The 21,427-nt window shown below is 37.3% G+C and overlaps 1 protein-coding gene across 3 annotated transcripts in view; it reads right to left on the bottom strand.

The window, feature by feature from the left end:
- The window catches only part of CWC27 (CWC27 spliceosome associated cyclophilin), a 129,672-nt gene that overhangs the window by 8,211 nt on the left and 100,034 nt on the right, over window positions 1-21,427 (bottom strand). For all 3 annotated transcript variants that reach the window (XM_086628814.1, XM_086628815.1, XM_086628816.1), the window contains 2 exons: window positions 16,069-16,178; window positions 13,093-13,196 (listed from right to left, as the gene is read on the bottom strand). In XM_086628814.1, coding sequence (XP_086484940.1) covers window positions 13,093-13,196; window positions 16,069-16,178 — 214 coding nt within the window. The remainder of the gene's footprint in view (window positions 1-13,092; window positions 13,197-16,068; window positions 16,179-21,427) is intronic.

Genomic DNA, 21,427 nt, shown 5'->3' with positions numbered 1-21,427 from the left:
TTGAATGCTATATGCTCAGTTTTACCCCAAAATATTCACTGCAAAAATAATAAGAAACGAATAATTTCACTAACTATGGAATATCCAGGTTAGAAAACCCTAAAAGATACTTCAGCTTTTGCAAAGCTAACAACAAAGTAAACTATTCTTCGTGAAGACTAATGTAACAGAGTATCCTTCCATCGTTCAAAGCAGCACTAAGCATTTTGTTTTCCTCTTCAAAGAAGACTAGTTGTAAGTAACCTTCTAAGAGAAAGCGAAAATCAACTATGAAAAAGCTCATCCAATTCAAAACATACTCAAAACACTGGGGAAAAATGTGATTTGCCCTCATAGTATCAGAACTAGAAAACCATGATGACTTACGATTTTAAGCAATAAGTATTTCTATTCAAAAAATCAGTTATCCTATTTTTACACTGCATCTGCTCAGTGACAATTCATATATAATATATTTAAGCCATATTCCTGTCCCTTTCACAAAAACCTTATGTAGTTTGATGAATGAAGCTGAGTGCTTTAAATAGACAACAGCTCCTGGTAGAGTAGATTGGTATGGAGGACTATAATGCAAACTCCAGATGTTGTTCCAGACAGTGTACCAGTGTAGAAAAACTTCACACAGCATTTACTATAAGGACATGGGAACTGCCATACCGGAATAGACCAATGATCCATCCAGTCTAGCATCCTGTCTCTGGCAATAGCTTGTACAATATCTGATACTCTCAAAGTCAGCAAATCGCCCCCCGAAGTTGACACAAACAGGCAGTACTGTACCACCAGAGCAGAGCTGGAGTGAGGGGAAGGAAAGGAGAGCATTTCTAGCACAAAAGTACTCAGATTTTCATAACATTCAGCATTCTCTGGACATCCTCCCTTCTCTTTTGCCCTTCCCTCTCCTCATTCTGAATATATCCAAATCCTTGCTGTTTAAACATGTCATTAGAGGAGATGAAGTTGGGGTGCTTGAAAAGGTGTGCAAATACCCAGAAAGCTTAAGCTGGGCTATTAAAGATTCAGAAGATTATTTCTTCATTCTTCACTTGGTTTGCTGGCAATAAATAAAATCTAAGATTTCCAGACAGTAAATGTAATACTAGATATCCCTTGAGTAAAGCATGGATCATCTCTCAATTTAAGTCAAACAGTAGTTGATTCCAGGCCCAGATGCCTAGACCAAATAAACTTAGACATGGAGGAATTAAGGAAAAATAAACAAACAAAAAATGCACCCCAAATGCTCTGCATTTCTCAGGCATGTCGAACAGCTAGAAGCAATAAATATACAACTTCAGCAGCAGAAGAATTTGTTAATACAAAATTACTGACCAAAGCAGTGGGCCAGCAGCTAGCATATACATATCAAGGTTTGACCACATTCTAGTAGTACCGGGGTGAAGGTGGAGAGAAAATTGGAGGGGAAAAAAGAAAGATTTACAGCAGAAGGTTGTGTTTGTTTTTTCTTTCTTCCTTTAAATGTTAGTGGCAATAGTAAAACCCAAACAAACACTTTTTGCCAAACAGAAAAGAAACCCTTTTCTCCAATGTGTTTCTAATACAGCCCTCTGGCATTCATTTATCCTTTGTAACAATCAAGTTAAGTATTTTGTCAACTTTTTAAAAATGTAGTTGAGTAAATCAATGGCCTTAGCAGGAGAGACCTAATATAAAGCCAGTTTTTCCAGACTAGTGCAGGAATATTGGCTCAAGTTTGGGTGGGAGGAGGGGAGCAAACATGGCTTTAGTCCATCTTTGTGCCTCACTGGCATAAATTACCACAGCACTTTTTCTTTCATTCCCCGAGCTAGCATCGGCATGTGAAAAAGACTGCTGCTTAGTTTTCAGGAGCTTACTGTGTTTGTCACAGTTAAGCTTCTCCAACTGAATCTGCAGAGACTGGTGCTAATCTTGAGAAAGCCGTATTTCATAATCTTCAGTCTGAGGTATTATAGCAAAAAGAGAGACTGCTTTTTAGAAAACTCGTATAAAGGTAAGTTTATGAAAGAAATAGAACCAATATTTTTAGATGTTCATCCAGAAGAATTTCACTATAAAAAGTTTAATAGTAGATGCTCTATTAAATAGCAAATCCTGGAAATAAAACGTGGAAGACATCATCAAATTTTTGTGGAGTAGATACTAACAGTGTGCATCGTGATTTAGTTCTCAATATAAACGAAATCTTGCAATATAAAAACAGTCTGGCTAACTTTAACAGTTACCTGATCCTGAAATTGCTATTTCAATAAAAAAAAAACCAACCCCAACCCCAACCCAATTCTAGCCTACTTTCTACCACACACATTGGAAAGGTGGTGCCTTGATACCTTTTTCTAGATCCAAATCTGTCTCTCTCAGCCACAAAGCCTTTTACTGGGAAAATACAAAATAAACGAAATAGTGTGTGTTCCCACTCTTAACTGCACCACATATCTCATTGAAACCAATGCTACTTATTCTGAGAAAAGTTTTCCTTGTATTATCAACAAAAATAGTTTTTAAAGAAGATAAAAGACATACCTATCGATGCTGGATAGAGAATAACTTGATCGAATATACAGCTTTATTTTTTGTTCATTCTGAAGTAATATGTAACTATTTTTACAAACTGGGTAAACAATTATACAGTCAAATTGCAATGAACGTTGGGACAGAAAAGATTTAGTATTAGCATCCAATGTTGTCGAAGTATTTGACTAGCCTCACTGGGAACTGCAAAATTCAGAACTGGGAACAGATTACAGAGTTTGACGTATATAGACCAGGCTGTACTTCAACGGTTAGCACTGAACTTCAGTGAGGTTTCTGTCCACACAAGCAATAAACTAATAAAACTAGACCTATTCCCTCTATTTTTTGCTATAATCAGGTGATCAAATCTATGCAAAGCGTCACTGTGCAAATCAAAATAATATCTGGTGACCAAGAAGACCCTATTATCTTTACAAGCTTTTTAAGAACCACACGATTTTAAACAGTTTATTTAAATGAACAGGGTCATTAAATTCCCACTTGAATTGTTTATAACCCTCACTATCTTAAACGAAGTTTGTCATAAATAACTAAGATGACAATAGTCATGCCAACATTAGTAATTACACAACATATACATGAAACAATTAAGCAAGATCTGAAATGCCTTTTTTGTATGAGATGGAAGACCTTTACTCTCACATAATTTGCACAACAACCTTTTGACTGTAAGTTGAAAGGTATTTTCAGGCATTGACTTATTCACTTTGATTTTAAAACATGCCTATTTTTCCTATCCCTTAAATTAACCAATATTTAGAATATTGGTTAATTAGCTATTTAGAATAGCTCAGATTGAACAGAGGTAACTAGCTATAAAAATTTTAAAGTGAAAAACCATAATCTCATTCCAAATTCCCATTTTACTCATTCATTTTTGTCTCACAGTATATCTGAAAGCTGAATGGATTTATGTTATTTCATATAAAAAGAAAGAGTAAGTTTCAGAGTCTAGACATCCTCCCAGAAATATTTCAGTGATTGTCTCGTTAACATTGGTCGTTAATTACAGCTATGACAGTGTTCCATTGGGAAGGAAAAAGACGATCTCTTTTAAAGATTACAAAGCTTTGTAGTACACAACCAACACCTTACATTTCACCCAGGAAATACTGCAGTGATTGAGTTATGAAGCACTGGCATCACGTGCTGTTAATTAAATGAACTATGTAGCATGCCGGCAGTCACACTCAAATTCTAAATGGCTGTAGAGTATATTACCGAGAGCAGAGAGAGCCAGTGATGAGATCTGAATCCCGAAGAAGAAATCCTGAACTTCTAGCCAGGCACAAAATGAAGGAAAAATTACTAGGCTCCACTGTAACACAAACTCAACTGGAGGTCTGCTTGCAGCCCTGGCTTGTGCATTGATGCAATTAGTAACAGACCAAACCCCTCTACTGAGGATGGTTCAAACTTTGGCTGCTTCTCTAGTAGCAACAATAGTTTAAATGCACTTCGCATAATCATGTTCGTCTGGAAAGCAACAGCTTTCACATGTTAATATTCCAGTTTCTACACTGAAGATTGAAGGTCCAGCAGGATGGATTTGGCATCTTCTATCAAATCCAAACTGAAGACGTAACAATAACGTAAAACCATACTTATCAGGACTCAGATTACCACCATGGAAGCCGTTTTCAAGCAAGAACAGGATAATGCCTCAATGCAATGTTCATAAATCAATACCTTCTGGTGCTCTTCTAGTATTTGCTGCCTATCAGCTGTTACGCACTGCAACTAAGAACTTTGTTTGTTCAGAAGTAAATTGATGGACATATCTTTTTAATCAACCCATGAAAAAAAAAATCATGATTTGCTAGACTAGTTATCGTGATTTGTTAATCTAGCCTAGAAGTTTTACGAGGTACTGTAAATTTGATTAGTTTAGCATGAAATGCATTTGGTTTTTTAGTGGTATGAAATGCTGCTCCTTTTGAGTTTCAGGTTTCTTGATCACAACAATTAAACCTTAAATTCCAGAATTTTACTGCAGCTGGTTCATAAACATTCTTGTGCATTTTATCTGTGAGATATGCACAGATATTGTGAGAATGCACAAACAATGGAGACTCTTCATAGAAATATGGGAAGTTGACTTGGCAACTAGGTGAGCTTTAAAGAAGGAAAATGATGGGTTCTTTTCTGCAGAAAATTCCATCAACTCTGTGCTGATTTTGGCTGGGACAGAGTTAATTTTTTTCATAGTAGCTAGTATGAGACTACGGTTTGGATTTGTGCTGAAAACACTGTTGATAACACAGGGATGTTTTCGTTACTGCTGAGCAGTGCTTACACAGTCAAGGCCTTTTCTGCTCCTCACCTGGCCCCACCAGCGAGTAGGCTGGGGGTGCACAAGAAGCTGGGAGAGGACACAGCTGGGACAGCTGACCTCAACTGGCCAAAAAGATATTCTATACCGTATGATGTCATGCTCAGCATATATGGTGGAATTCAAGATACTTAGGGAAGCAAGGAGGGTGCACAGCAGGCTCACTACCCTGGATTTCAGGAGAGCAGACTTTGGCCTCTTCAGGGATCTCCTCGCTAGAGTACAATGGGATGAAGCCCTGAAGGGAAGAGGGGCACAAGAAAGCTGGTTAATATTCAAGGATCACCTCCTCCAAGCTCAGGAGCGGTGCATCCCAACAAAGAGAAAGTCTGGTAGGAACACCAGGAGGCCTGCATGGATGAATAAGGAGCTCCTGGACCAACTCGGGCACAAAAAGAAGGCCTATAGAGGGTGGAAGCCAGGACAGGCAGCCTGGGAAGAATACAGAGCGATTGTCCGAGAAACCAGAGATCAGGTTAGGAAAGCTAAAGCCCTGATAGAGTTAAATCTGGCCAGAGACATCAAGGGCAACAAGAAAAACTTCTATAGATATGTCAGTGATAAAAAGAGACCTAGGGAAAATGCAGGCCCTCTCCGAAGGAAACGGGGGACCTGGCTACCCGGGATATGGTGAAGGCTGAGGTTCTCAATGATTTCTTTGCCTCAGTCTTCACTGGCAAGAGCTCCAGCTGCACAGCCCAAGCCACAGAAGGCAAAGGCAGGGACTGTGAGAATGAAAAACTGCCCACTGTAGGAGAAGATCAGGTTTGAGACCATCTAAAGAACCTGAAGGTGGACAAGTCCATGGGACCTGATGAGGTGCATCCGCGGGTCCTGAGGGAACTGACAGATGAAGTTGCTAAGCCACTATCAATCATGTTTCAGAAGTTGTGGCAATCTGGTGAAGTTCCCACTGACTGGAAAAGGGAAACATAGCCCCCATTTTTAAAAAGGGAAAAAAGAAGACCCAGGGAACTACAGGCCAGTCAGTCTCACCTCTGTGCCCAGTAATAGCATGGAGCAGATCCTCCTGGCGACTGTGCTAAGGCACATAGAAAATAAGGAGGTGACTGGTGACAGCCAACATGGCTTCACTAAGGGCAAATCCTGCCTGACTAATTTGGTGGCCTTCTATGATGAGGTTACAGCATTGACGGATAGGGGAAGAAAAACTGACATTGTCTACCTGGACTTGTACAAAGCATTTGATACTGTCCCACACGACATCCTTGTCTCTAAACTGGACAGACATGGTTTTGATGGATGGACCACTCGGTGGATAAGGAATTGGCTGGATGGTTGCACTCAAAGAGTTGTGGTCAATGGTTCAATGTCCAAGTGGAGGCCAGTGACGAGTGATGTTCCTCAGGGGTCAGTACTGGGACCAGTGCTATTTACCATCTTTGTTGGCGACATGGACAGTGGGATTGAGTGCACCCTCAGCAAGTTTGCAGATGACACCAAGTTGTGTGGTGTTGTGGACAAGCTGGAGGGAAGGGATGCCATCCAGAGGGACCTTGACAGGCTGGAGAGGTGGGCCTGTGAGAACCTCATGAAGTTCAACAAGGCCAAGTGCAACGTCCTGCATGTGGGTCGGGGCAATCCCAAGCTGGGCAGAGAATGGATTCAGAGCAGCCCTGAGGAAAAGGTCTTGGGAGTGCTGGTGGATAAGAAGCTCAACATGAGCCGGCAATGTGCGCTGGCAGCCCAGAAAGCCAACCGTATCCTGGGCTGCATCCAAATAAGCGTGGCCAGCAGGTCTTGAGGGAGGTGACTATGCTCTTATGAGACCCCACCTGGAACACTGCGTTCAGCTCTGGAGTCCCCAGCACAAGAAAGACAAGGAGCTGCTGGAGCGGGTGCAGAGGAGGGCCACGAAGATGATCCGAGGGCTGGAACACCTCTGCTATGAAGACAGGCTGAGAGAGTTGGGCCTGTTCAGTCTGGAGAAGAGAAGGCTCTGGGGTGATCTTATAGGAGCCTTCCAGTACTTCAAGGAGGCCTACAGGAAAGCTGGAGAGGGACTTTTTCCAAGGGCATGTAGTGATAGGACAAGGAGCAATGGATTTACACTGAAAGAGGGGAGATTGAGATTAGATATAAGGAAGAAATTTTTCGCGCAGAGGGTGATGAGGCACTGGAACAGGTTGCCCAGAGAAATTGTAGATGCCCCATCCCTGGAAGTGTTCAAGGCCAGGTTGGATGGGGCTTTGGGCAACCTGGTGTAGTGGAGGGTTTCCCTGCCCATGGCAGGGGGCTTGGAACTAGATGACCTTTGAGGTCCCTTCCAATCTTAACCATTCTATGACTCTATGATTCTATAAAGGTGGGGGAAGAAGAAGGAAGCAGGGGTGACATTTGGAGTTATGGTGTTTTTCTTCCCAAGTAGCCATTGCGTGTGCTGGAGCCCTGCTTTCCTGGAGATGGCTGAACACCTGCCTGCCGATGGGATGTACTAAATGAATTCCTTGTTTTGCTTTGTTTGCACGAATGGCTTTTACTTTACCTGTTAAACTGTCTTTATTTCAAACCCACAAGTCTTTGCACTTTTACCCTTCCGGTTCTTTCCCTCATCCTACCAGGAGAGAGCGAGCGGCTGTGAGGGGCTTAGTTGCCAGCTGGGGTTAAACCACAACAAGGTAAGAAATTATCAGGATTGTAAAATTTCTCATAGGAATGAAATACTTCAGTATGTCAATAAATCGAGCTGTTTCAGAAAGCCTCTGCTTGTTTTCAAAGATCAGAGAGAGAAGAGTGGAAGACAGTCCAGCATTTTGGTTAAGGATATGACAGCTGGTTTTTCATAGCAGAAGATCTGTTCCTTCCTCGAAGAACAGTATTCCATCTGGAAAAGTGCAGATATATATTTCTTATATTTCATAAGACTGTAAGGCTGGTACAAATTCAGCCAGAGAGCCCTATTTTTAGGAGTAGATAGCCATAATTTAGTGTCAAAGGGAAAGATTAATAGTTCACTTCCACTTACGACTTACTGGAGAAGTATATAATTACAGAACATACGCATAATATGAAGTTTCGTGAAGAAGTGTTTTGAAAGTTTATTGGACTATTTAGAGTTTACATGACTTTGGCAAACACGAGTAGTAGTATGAAAAATAGGATACAATTCAGAGTGCAATGGCGGAATTTCAATAAGAGCAATCGACAGCATGGGTACAGGACAGAGCTAGGTTAGGAAACCGCTTAGTAGGAAAAGCTTTGTGGCTTAGACGGGATTGGAAACCAGGCACGAAAGAAACAATGACGAATAAAGTAATCCTTTCACTCAACACTGGCAAAGACAGCTGAGTGTTTTATCTAGTCTTGGATTTCAAACTTTGAAAGAGAGATGAACCACTCAGAACTCTCAAAATTACTTGATAGGAGGGTGTTTCAGAGCACTAAGAATCCTCTTGCAAGAGGAGTATTTTGCACAGATTAACTAAAGCAATCAATCTTTGAATATACTTGATCATATCTAATTTTTTTTTCTCCCATAGCTGGATTGTCTCTATGAAAGATATTTTATGTCACGTTCACAGGATCTGCATCATCAGTTTCATTATCTGCAGTTGCCATAACACTTTCTGGACTGAAATTTGGAATTTACTATAGCTGTAACTATTTGATGTTATAATTGGAGCCCTGAAGGGGCACTACAGCCTGACTGGGTGTCACATGCATGCAACTGTATGTATACAGCAGACCAAGTCCTAAAGAAGACAAGGAGCACCAGTGTTCTGTACAAAGTGTAGCCTGTGCACCGTTTTCGCTTCCAAATTCAGGCCCATCCAATAATCCAGATGGGAAGTACCAAGCAGATGAATTATTCCACCTGGGTCTTCTGTTGTGAAATATTTGTTGTTCATACTATTAGTATCCAAGCAGATGGCACCTCACTGCTGCTGTGATGGATCCGATTTACATTTTGGGGAAAAGTCTTCTTGGGTAAGACTTTAAGCCCAGAATAAGAGACTGAGTTCTGGCAGATCATCTCTTACCTACCTCTGTACAACCTTTGTGAAAGAGAAGAATGAAGTCATGCATCTGATTCTTTCTTATTTGGATTGCAAGCAAATAAAGAACAACTAATGATCAAATAGGACTGCAGACATCTGACAAATCATTAAAAGAAAAGCATAAGCAATAGTTCTCAATATGGAATCATAGGGACAATAATGCTTGTGCCTGGAAGCACTAAGATTGAGCATGTCTTTCTGAGGTGCTAAGATGCTGTAAAAATGTGACTGTCTACTTGTTTGCAGATATTTTTATTGTTGTGAGTGCCCTTTCTGGCAGTACATACCATGTTTATTTTGATACTTTTGAATTCTGTAGGGGAAACTGGATTTTTATTGCTGCAGATATATATATAATCATTCTCACATAGCAGTAGCGTTTGCAATAGAATGTCTCAGCAAATATTCTGGTATTTCATGTTAGAACTTAGTGTTATGCATTTCTCTTCAGCTCTCTTCACAACATTTCCTCAGATGCCTTCTTAGACAGTAAAATCTGGTAACAATTATCAAACACTATACACACTGTTTACAATAGAGTCGTATTTCTTCTTTTTTTCTTGCATAAAAAGTAGAATGCTGCTGAAAAGTGCCCAAACGTCTGGTATGCTCCATGCCAATACAGCAGCTCAGCCAAATATGCAGAGAGAAGTTTGCCAAATAAAAGAAAACATAACAAATTGGTAATGGTTTCTATCTTGACAGAAAATGAAAATTATACCTCAATGTGTGGCCATTCATGTGGACACATAAAAATGTCTTAGAGGCAATCATTTTCCCTCAGATAACACACTCTGACAGTAGAGCAGAGTATACTAGCAGGCTTTCACTTCCCATAAAGCCAGAAAAAATTACCTACAAAATGGCTGGGAGGAACAAAATAATTTGTGCATATCATATATACATATGCCATACACTAACTATATTTAATAAAAATCAAAGTAGAATCGTAGTCTTTTGAGGAGCAGATTGGAACTAAGAAAAAAATTTAAAATGTGAAGTCACTATCGTTATCTCAAATATTCTAATACAACAAAGACACTGAAAACATAAACTCTTATCTTTTGGAAGACTTCATTGCTTCGCCAATGTACGTGTTTGTAGCAAATCTGTGTAACGTACTTTTTACAACCAATTCAGCTTCAAAGAAAATTCTTTGAAAATACAGTTTCATCTGCCTGTAAAGTTAACATGCACATTTACTGCGCTGTAAAATTAATAATATGTTAATTATTAGTCTATTATGTAGTTTAATATTATTGTTTTTAGTGCCGTTCTGAATGCAGTATTATTTTCTGAACAAAAACACAACTTCATAATCTGGAATTGCAACATTCTTCTTCATTCATTATGAATTACTTACAGAAAAAAAGAATTTTTGCCAAGTAGATGTCAGTAGTTACTCAGAAGGGAACAGCAAGGATAGTAATTAGACTCTATGAAAGTCTTTAAAAGACTGGTTATATTACTGTGACAAGAAAATATCAGACTTGACCAGTTTTTCAGGTTCATGGAAAGGCAGCACAGGGAGGTTTAGACCGGACATGGGAGGTTTAGACTGGACATTACGAAGCATTTCCTTACTGACAGGGCGATCAAACACTCTGGAACAGGCTTCCTAGGAGAGGTGGTCGACGCCCCACGCCTGTCAGCGTTTAAGAGGCATTTGGACAACGCTGTTAACATGCTGTAACTTAGTCAGCTCTGAACTGGTCAGGCAGATGACTGGACTAGATGACCGTTGTAAGTCTCTTCCCACTGAAATAGTCTGTCTGTTCTATAATTCTTGGAGAACTTAGAAGCACTACGGTAGCTCAGAAGAATCTCAAAATACCAGCGAAAACCAAGGACCTCAAAATTTATGCTGTATGTTATCCCTTGTCCTCAAAGGGCCTGAGATAGGAAAAGACATAATGAAAGAAGACCACGTGGTTTGAAGAAGCAACCAAATAGATGGTGACAAAGGAAAACTTAAAATAATAGAAAGTTAGTAATAAGAGTTATCCTGAAAGGGGCAAGATTTCAAAAATTATCTTCTCTATTGTTTCAAAAACAATAATCCAAAGCGAAGATGTTTGTGTTTGGATTTATGATAAGCAAAGAAAGCAAGGCTTTATTTCCAGATAATGGAATTAACATTAAAAGTAGAATGAAAACTTACACTTCAGAAACTTAACCTGCATTTATATTTTAAAATATGTTAAATGAATGTTCCATTCTTCTTAGGTACAATAAATAAAGAAAGAAATGATGAGAGAGAGACAGAGAGGGTTTGGTTAGATTCTAAAGCTACGAGAAATGCTCAGTTCTTCCTTGACAAAAATAAAATAATTTTAAATAAAGAACATAATCAATAAAGTAAAAAGCAAAATGTTTGAACTGCTGTTGTTTTGAAAGAATCACAGGATTTTTAATAGCCTACTTAGAAACACTTAAGCACATTTTCATCACTGAAAATGCAAAGATATCTGTTAAGATGAAAGCAGACTACACTAACGCCCACAAAGAAACACTGAAAAAATAAGCGCACTGATTACATACTATTTATGTAAAAATGTATTTATAAACTGCAAGAATTCTACAGCAAGTGCTATTCTAGTACTATTAGTCTTTCTGCCAGTACATGTGTCTGAAGTTTTCTGCAAATAGTAGGATCTCCCTTGTGAAGTTGCAGCTTGATTCAGTGAAAAGCAAGAAGGTGTGAAGGTAAAGTTGCAGCATCTGTGTAGCTTTAACTTAACAAATTAAAATACATGCAATTATTCATTATTTATATGATACAAACAAAGAAGGAAAAGTTATCTAAGAGTGATCTAAAATTTTTTTTTCATCAACACCACTGGTCTCAGAATTTGCAATTCAGCTTACCTTTCATGACCTATGACTTCTTTTTTTTTTTTTAATTTCTATGGCATGACTTTTCAAATAGTCTTAAGATATTCTGATTCAATATATAAAAAAATAAATATTTTTATAATATAGCTTACTGTAACTTGATGTGTAACTTACAGATAGTTGAAGAATTTCATTTATCAACATGTGGAGAAAAAATGTGAGTTAAGATGTAAAAAACATTTTTCCTTCCATACATTATTCTCCCTTACAGTCTTTTTATGGTGTCTTTTCTCACTTCAGTATGTACATCTTTTTCATTCGTAGAGTGACAGTAAAAATAACTGTTATTTAGACAGCATTTCCTACCAATGTTAACTGTTTTCTCATCTGCGAAAAACAACTTAATTAATATGGTTATCTTGCAGTTTTGTATGCATCCTCTCAAAACAGATGCAGGATGCTTTATTCATATTTAGTTACATCATTTATTTTCTATTGAAAAAGGGTGCTTAACGTATGTGTTTTTATATTTTAGTTTTTCTCCTTATTGCAATTCATTTTTTTTCAGGTCTAGTTAGTGGTGCTACTTTGGAGATTTTGGGGCAGGTAGGTACAGAAATACTGGTTGTCTTAAAACACTTACCAAGAACTTTGTTAAAGTTTCTGTTTTATTGGTAGTTTTGCTGCAGCTGTGATGGCTTATGCATTCAACTAAGGAAGAAGTTGTAGGCAGAGATGGCTTATTCTCTTAGAACAGCTATATTTCTTGTCTTACAAAAAAAGATGACGTGTCCTTACAAAACATTTTTGCTATGTACTTTTATTTTTTTTTTCTAGTGATTTTATGCAGATATTTTTATTATCATAGAACAGCTTGCAGTCTGGGACTTCAGGATCACACTTCAAATCATACTGTTTTTTACCCCTTCCCTACCTAAGGTGGGTTCTTTGGATGGAAGATGAACATGAAACAACATGGTACAAGTTGTTTCCTTGACTGGGAGGTGTTGAGGTCATAACTTCTGCAGTGCTTTATCAATTCCAGTGCTACTCCACTTCCTTGGGGTCACCCTACACTTCAGATGAGTCTATCAGTCTATCTTCAACTCATCCATCAGTCTTTAAAATACTTACCACCCTCAACACAGGGTTTTGGTAGGCCCTACAACTACACAAAGCAAAATGTCTTCTACTCTCCCACCTTATTTTCCAGAGTGCTAAACCAGTACATTTTAGCTGACTCCTGCTGCAGCAGCTGCCTTCCCATTTCGTGTTTCTGCTACTCCTTAATTTTACACTTAGCAGTGAGACTATGTTAGTGCAGTAGGATTTCCAGCAGTAAAGACAGAAATCCAAATCAAAAAAACTCACCATCCTTCGTCATTATCTGCTTCAGGTTCAGAAACTTCATTTTCAGGCGTTTCTTCAATTGCCTGGCTTAACTTTGATTTAAATTGGTCCAACAGTGCTAGTGTCTGAAATCAAATACATGGTTTTAGAGAAGTTACATATATTTATACATAACTTTTACATATATTTATACACAACACAGGTATTTACAACATCTTTATTATTATTCTGAGAAATAAGTACAATGAGATTAAGAGACGTGTTTCCTACCAATTTGAAAGAAACACTGTAGAGAGGTAAGTGAGAGAGCGAGAGGCAGCAGGGGCGGGGGACAGGTGGGCAGAAGGAGAATGCATTGACAGCACCCATCAAGGGAACAAGCACCAAGGAGAGCGAGCAAGGCAGCAAGAGCAAGCACCCCACAGGTGTGAGAGGGCACTTGTGTGACCGTCTAGTGAAAACAAAATGCATATTTAAGGAATAAAAATTTGTGGCTACTCACAGAATAAAATAGCTGATTAAACAACACTGACTGCTGACAATGAATTTTGCTGTTTGAACCTGCTATTTTCTTCTTCCAAAGCAACCCATTGTATAAATTATACATCATTCAACCTTTGAAGACCCAGTTTGATTACTATTTATATACTTTATATTGTTGATCTTTTAAATTAGGCAGTGGCAATGAAAAAAAAAATCAAAGCTTTTGACTCAAACACAATGAATCACCTTAACTAATTCTACAGATTCAGGTTCTTATGCTGCATACATTAAACTCATTCTGATTTATATTTGGTATTTTATTTTCCAGCTGATATTGACCAGTTTTTCAGCTACAACGAAGGCACCAAATCTCAAGTGACACCTGAAGATCATACCACAGGTCTTGTTTCTCTGATCACCTGGAACGAGATTTTGATTATACAAGAATTGTACGCCTGGGCCTTGTGATGGGAGAGGGGGCTCTTCAAAATAAGGGCAGACCATAAGAGTAATTTGCACAGCCCACAGCTTATTTCTTGTTGATATATGAGACATTCCTGGAAAGGAAAGCATCAGAGAATAAGCGCCTGACTGAATTTATGTGGCAGGCTACATTTGATCTGTAGGTGATAGGTTGGCCACCTATGTTGTAAAACACCTCTGTATGGCTGTTTAGTTTCGTTTGGTCAAGTTTTTCAGATTTAAAAGAATAAAAATGAAACAAGAACAGAAAACAGAAATAGGAAATACCAGAAGCGTTCATTGGAATCAAATTCCCTTCTGGGAACAATCTCAACTTTAGGAGTTTCCTGGCTTTTCAATTCTTTCAAAAACATATTTTAGCACTGCCAAAAGCAGGTTTTGGAGGGTTTTTTTTTGTATTTATTTTATTTATTTTCTGTTTAATCTTCTGTTTAAGATAGGAGAGAGGAAAATTTCAAAGATATTTGGGACTGCAAATCATTGAGGTTCTATAGCTTTCCATAGTATTGTAAACCCTGCACTTGCAACATCTGAGACAGCAAATCTCTGCCTAGGCCATCAGAAGAAAACAAACTAACCCTTTTTACATGACCAACCAAAGCCACATTCCTATGTCTTGTCTAATTTTCTTTGGTGCCAGCATTCCTGTGAATAGACCCGGTGACAGAAGTAATTTCAAAATATCTCAGTACGGATTTTTGCAATGAGTGATTAGATGCTATACTGTGGATCAAATAACTTTATAAATTGACTCTTGTAGAATTATAAAGGTTAGGACTTCCAATATCCAGTATTGTAAGCAGACATACACCTTTACCCCTCTTCTTTAACTCTGGTACAGAGGATGGAAAATGGTATTGAGCTGCAGTACCAGGCAGGAGGGATGCAAGGCTAGAAGAGGCTCTCCACAAGTGAAATGGATTACAAAGAACTTGATTAATTATTGTTGAATAGTTCCCAGCAGGGTTATATAAATAAAAATTAAGATCTACTAAAATTTACATCCCTGTCATCTCCTCTTGTTTTCCTATGATGTCCAGGACAGGGCTGATATAAATTCATTAGAAGTGGTTTTAAGTTCCTTGATCCACATTGCCAACAGAGCTTTAGCACTCTTTGATTCAAAGTTAATGGGCTTTTGAATGTACAAAGTTTCCATAAACTTCTTAGTTTAGAGCTAAATATCAGCCTGCTGCATGTATAAAAGTTTGCCAACTTCTGCTTTGAAGTTACTAAGCCTCAAGTTTCCAATCTCTTCTAGCTTCAACAGTTGAACGTGAACATCTTCGTAGCTGAACTGACGTCTACTTACAAACCAATGTGTTTGATGTACTGCACAGATTTTAAGTTAATGGTATTTTCCACGTCACAGGCAGTTCCATACATTTAACAGTTTCAAACCTTCCTATTTCAGAAAAAAAATCAAATATTTATGTCAAACTTTACTTTGTTCATATTTGCATACTGAAGTCTACATACATGCTAACTTGTTCAGAAAAACAATTTTCATTATATTTAAAAAAGGTTTTATTTGTACAGTTCAGTAAAGTGAACTGAATAGTAAACTATTTCCGTTAATTTGACAACACCAAAAAGGTATGGATGAATTTAATCCCTTTAAAACATAATGTAAAATGTTAAAAAAAACAGCTTGGACAGATGCGAAGTATGTGAACTTCTGTTCCAACGTTATCTTACGGCAAGCTGCAGAGCAGAGGAGAACACTGTACAGAAATGCAAATTCTTGTAGATGTAATCAAGGATACCTCTTCATGGCCATTTGCTTTTGGAAGATTTTAGTGACTGAACTGATAGCACTTTCAAATACCCCTTTGAAACTTCACTTACCAGTCTACTTGGCTAAGTAAATAGAGGACCAAAGAGTACATATTTATTTTTACACGTAATAAGATTCTTTTAATGGAAAATGAAACATAAGGGGTTTTAAAACTTTATTTTTGCACAAATGAAGAGAGAAACATTGTCCTAACTTTTTCTGGCATTTTCTTCCCCAAGTTGCCAAACTATTACCTGATCTTCACGAGAAACCCCTTTCTTTGGCTGCTGCTTCCGCTTGTCTTCATATTTTCTCTTCTCCAGAAGGTATTCTTCAACAACACTGTTTTGAGCTGGTTCCTCCTCTGAATAAGGGAAACATATTTGGTTAAACAAATAATATTTGGGTTTATGATTTAGTATCATTCTGGAGATCATCTGTGACTTCTGAAACACCAAGCAAAACACTTCCATAAAGTGTTTCAGTTGTATTGCTTTCTCAGCACGTAGAATGATTTGCTACTTGCCAAAATGAAAAACACAACACTGTACCAGGCAGACAACAAGTCCAAAAACTTGTTTCAGTCTTATTTTACTACGGAGCCAGGGAAAGCAGGGTAACAGAAACAAAAACTCTGATGTTAAGAAGAGAAATAAGAACTGTTGAAATTGCTTTAACAAGTTTACCTGCATTTCTGAAGATCTTTCTTGGAGAAGACAAGCTGTTATGCTCTGACTATTTGTTACGGTGTAGACAAATACAGGCAAATATTGCCTATAGACAAATTCACCATTTTCCTGTTTTGTAGGCTGAAGTAGCCATAAATCAAATCCTTGATTTTGCAATAGGGAAAAAATCCATAACATTTTTACTTTAAACAGAGTCCGTCTTGACAATTAGGAAAAAAACTCTGTAGTAACTAAGTAGTATCTAGACTAGTAAACAGCTACTCTCCTTTGTCCTTTTTTACCAGTTTCTTCTCTGCAGAATATCCACTGCTATGACAAATAATGTAACAGGACAAAAACTCAATCTGAAAATTGATCAACACCCTCCTTTCACATTTTCTTCCTGAATAGCATTAAAACATTTCACATCCTGATTTAGTACACTTAAAATTTATTTTTGCATATTTACAGGATTGTTATTCCTGATACGAAACAGAAGTATAAAACCTGCAGATGCCCATTGCAAACGATGAACAGAAAAGTACTTATGGAGGAAACTGTTCCAACAAATTTCAGGATATACAGCCTGATGAACTGTAAATCTAAATCAAACCCTGTATCAGTTTTTTTTTTAGATGGCTGCTAACAGCTATATAGAGAAAATTTCTGATTCCAAACTAAACTTCTGTCTCACCTAAGGTTGTCTACAAAGTTTATAAACACAGCATTTCACAATAAGAGGAAATACATTTATAATGGTATATCTACATATAAAATATTTGTATATATACTTCTACAAATAAAATATCTTATTTCCTTTTTATCCCAATTTATATGTTGCATGTATATATTTAAACAATAACAAGGAAAACAATCATACACAATACCATTCAGAGCTGGTTTTTTCCTGTTTTCCAATTGATATGTCGGATACAATGAAGAACAGAGGATTACAGTTACCAGCAAGATAAAGAAAAAAAGAAAAAAGCCATCTTCTAGAATGACCAAAAAAAGATGAATGCATATACCCAGATATTTATGGATGATTAAACAGCGGAATGAATGAAACCAAATCTGCCATAAAAATCTCATGCAGCATAATATCAGATGAACTGAAGAGAATAACAAGGTACAGCATATAACTACATATCATAATGACTCAGCTCCATCCTTCCCCTATTACCTCAGTCTCTTCTACTGATAAAATACCCATTTTTAACTCAAGACCAACCCCTTGTGAAAACAAAACACTAGTTTTTTGCATAAATGCATGTATCCAATCAAACTAGTGCACTCTGCGGAAAAAAACTTACTGCCTTGTTTTACTAACATTTAGCCTCTAAACAACTTGAACTACAAAAACACCTGCTTTCTTATCCAAAACAACCTTTCAGGTGACATTTACCTAAAGGGTGCTTTGAAATGAATCCCATTTACCCGATGATAGGTATAATTGCCCACCTATGACAAGCAAAAGAACTGACAAGAGTGTTCTTGTTAACTTCTGAAAATGCCACTCTCAAGATGGCCATAAACCTGGTTTAAACCTGTGATCCAAACTTTGCTATATGTACTTATGCTGAATTTAAAGAAGATGTGATCCTTAGTCATACATGTCTTTTGACTAAGATTTTAGTTTAATCTAGTGCAGTTCAAATATATTTCTCATACAAATAGATTAAATTCCCCCAGTTGCCTGTTTGTGTATTTTTATCACACTTTTACAGTTGTCGCTTACTGTTAACATAAATAATTTAAATTTCAGTTTAAACCTTCTCTTGAGATCATTATTTTCTTGGGTTTTTGCCTGTCAGAGTTTTTCCAATCCTCAACTTCATTCTCTGCCTCCTAGGAAAGCCTTTTTGTAAGTCAGACAAAAGATAATCAGATCCATCTGAACTAACTTCAGAGTGAGTCAACCAAAACAGTTACGCACTTGTATGCATCATATTTCTGCACCTTTCCTTAAAATGATTTTAAAACATGCTTGTATTTCTCCATTAGGTCTTACAATCTATTAACACACATTAAAAGCAAGTAATACAACAGGAAGGATCTTCAAGACCCCCTAAGCCAATGGGTTTCTAACGAATTTTAGAACTTTTGAAAACTCCAACCAACCACTTCAAAACCATAAAACTGTTTATTTTTTAATATAAATAAAATATTCAGTTTTGATAAGTAGCAATTCTTTTTTAAAACTATTTTGTGTATGCACGAATCAACTCAGGTAACTAGCAAGCAAAAGAAAACATCTGGAAGAGAGATTTGTTGGTGGGAAGAACACTTTAAAAATGTAAAACCCCTTTGAAAATGTAAAAATAGATTGCTGGCTACTACTTCAAATCTCTGTCAGCATCCCAGAGCCCCTCCAAATCTTTGGCAACAGAGGTGGAAAAAAGAACCACCACAGCACTGTATGATGGACTTGACCTTCACATCAAGCTTGACGAACTTAGGTCCAGCTTGCTGATCCAGCAAAAGTGTAAGGATCATTACATCAGTATTAAAATATTTAAGCTCCAAACTTCTTAAGTTAACAGGACTTTTTCAGAAGAAATGAATGAAACATGACACAGATGCATGGCAGAGAAATAACAATAAAATGCCTTATTTTAGTATCTCAGGATGCAGAAGATGCTAGTTTACGTTAAAGCCATCTTGCACACTTATGCCCTAGAGGCAACCATCACAAAGTGTAAATAGCAACAGGCAAAGATTTTCTCCCTTAGTTTGAGCAAGTTGTTGTGTACATTCTGTCAATAAGGAAGATGGGGGAGGCGGGGGGGGAAGACAAAAGACAACCTTCCTTATTGAAAATACACTATATCCTACTTTTAACAGAATTTTTAAGTACATTGCTACTTACCTCAGCTAGCTTGAGTTACTGCCAAGAGATCCTTCATCTTACTGTGACAAAAACTTTAGAATTTAAGTAATTTATTTTCTTTCAGATAGGTTTTTCTGTTCTGAAATATTCCTTTAAAGAGTAACAGATGCCAACCTGATGGTGTAATATAACCTAAAACTTTGTTTCTGGGACACAGTTTCTGATGATAGCCTGAAACTAAGGAGGAGATTCAGAAGTCTTTAAACCAGAAAGGAAGAGATTGATTTAAAAAAAAAAATACAGAAGAGTTTATTTTGCTCACACTTAAATTAGGAACAGTTCAAATGATGTCAGTTTTTAACTGCAAAGTTGCAGAAGTATAACAAAGACATGAGAACTTGATCCAAGGGTGCTGAATTGAACTGAATGGCAGTCTGGGTGGTTCTGGATCAATCCCTAACTAGGAAGTGGGGCAGAAGAGAAAGCTTGATAAAGTAATTTTAAGTTTAATTCCTAAAACACCTGGCAAATTTAATAGCATAATAAACACTCAACAAAAGTTGCATCGGACATGCTCTATTTCAGAAACGGCAACTGTATTTTATCCTTCACTTTATGAAAATCAGGAAGCATGAGTTCTAGGCCTGCTGACCGTGGTAGATCAGAAAATGATGATCACTGCTTATGCTGAAATTTACATTGGCCTTAATGACTGGGCTTCATTTCTAGCCTTGCAGGTGGGGTAACTTTGGCTTAGCACGTTATTTTATCATTTTGTGATTGGTATCAGTCTGGACAAATCTTGCAATAGTGACTGTCCTTGTAATAAAGGAGGTAGAATCTGTATAAAATCTAGAGATTTTGTTTCCTTTTTAAGGAAGAGATAATGAAGCTGGGCATAAAACATCTGTTGGAAAAAAAAGCTGTTTGGTTTGCTGAAAGTATTACCAGAAAAATACTACATCTTCAGAAGGATAGGAACAATACATACTGTGACAGAAAAAAAAGGATGCTCTTTCTGAAGGTTTAATGTCACCGTAAAAAAGAAAGAGCTGACAAGGATCAATGAAAGAATTTTGGTTTATGTTTTCTCTTGGATGAGGTACAGTTAGCAAGAAGATTTTTGCACAAATAGACTTAAGTATCTTACATTACAAAACTCCTGATATGCTGAATTTCACAAAAGTAATCCCAAAACACCCACATTCCTGTATTTGTGCAGTACATTCCGTTGTCAACTATTGACCAACATTCAGTTTGTATTGCATTCTTCTGGAATTGTAGAGATATGCAGTACTGATTTAAAAAATCTTAATGAGATTCAAATCTTGAGAAGAAAAACTATTTTTGTTCCAAAGCAAACAAACCCTTTATGAATTACAAAAGAAATTCTGATATGCCTTAATATTTCACGAATTAAAATGGAATTCCTATCAGAAGTGACAGATGGAGAACATAAAGCCACTCTCTATAATTAAGATCTAAGACACATAACACAATTCTTCCAGAATCCAGGAAAATATTTTCTTCCAGCACTAAATATTATGTCTATGAAAATAAAAATGTTAATTTACTGTAAAGTAGTGTAACATTGACTATACCAGAAAACACATTGTGAAATAATGATATGCTTGAAAGAATTAATTCTACTTGTGTTTTCTTTGCACACTTAACTACTATTCAGTTATGGTTACAATAGCTCTGGCCTTCCTAAGTTCCTGTAGAGCCACTGTTTGCTTACATGTTAGGTAAGAGTCAAGAAATATTTACTAACTGTGAATAACTGAATAGGTTTGCTTACAGAATGAGCTTCCAGAGTTGGACTGATCACTGGACTTTCAGTTTGCTACAGTGAAAAAAGCAACAGTTCTAGAACAAACTTACTAGTTCGTTTAGCCAACTTAAATAATAAAATCTTAGAAGTAACTCCTACAGCTTCAAAACATTCCTTTGGAAGAGCAGAGCCCACTGATTTGCAAAACAGTGTAAACTTTAATATGCAATAGTGGAAGTTTCTAATGAATCTTTTCTGAACTTTTGTAGCCTTTAGGCACACAGTCCCAGTCTAAGACGTGGTTGATTTTCTTAGGTCAGTTGATTTTGAGCATATGCTTA

Source organism: Tauraco erythrolophus, chromosome Z (assembly GCF_009769465.1).
Source record: "Tauraco erythrolophus isolate bTauEry1 chromosome Z, bTauEry1.pri, whole genome shotgun sequence".
In the NCBI taxonomy this organism is placed as follows: Eukaryota; Metazoa; Chordata; class Aves; order Musophagiformes; family Musophagidae; genus Tauraco; species Tauraco erythrolophus.
This window is presented reverse-complemented; position numbering and strand designations above follow the sequence as displayed.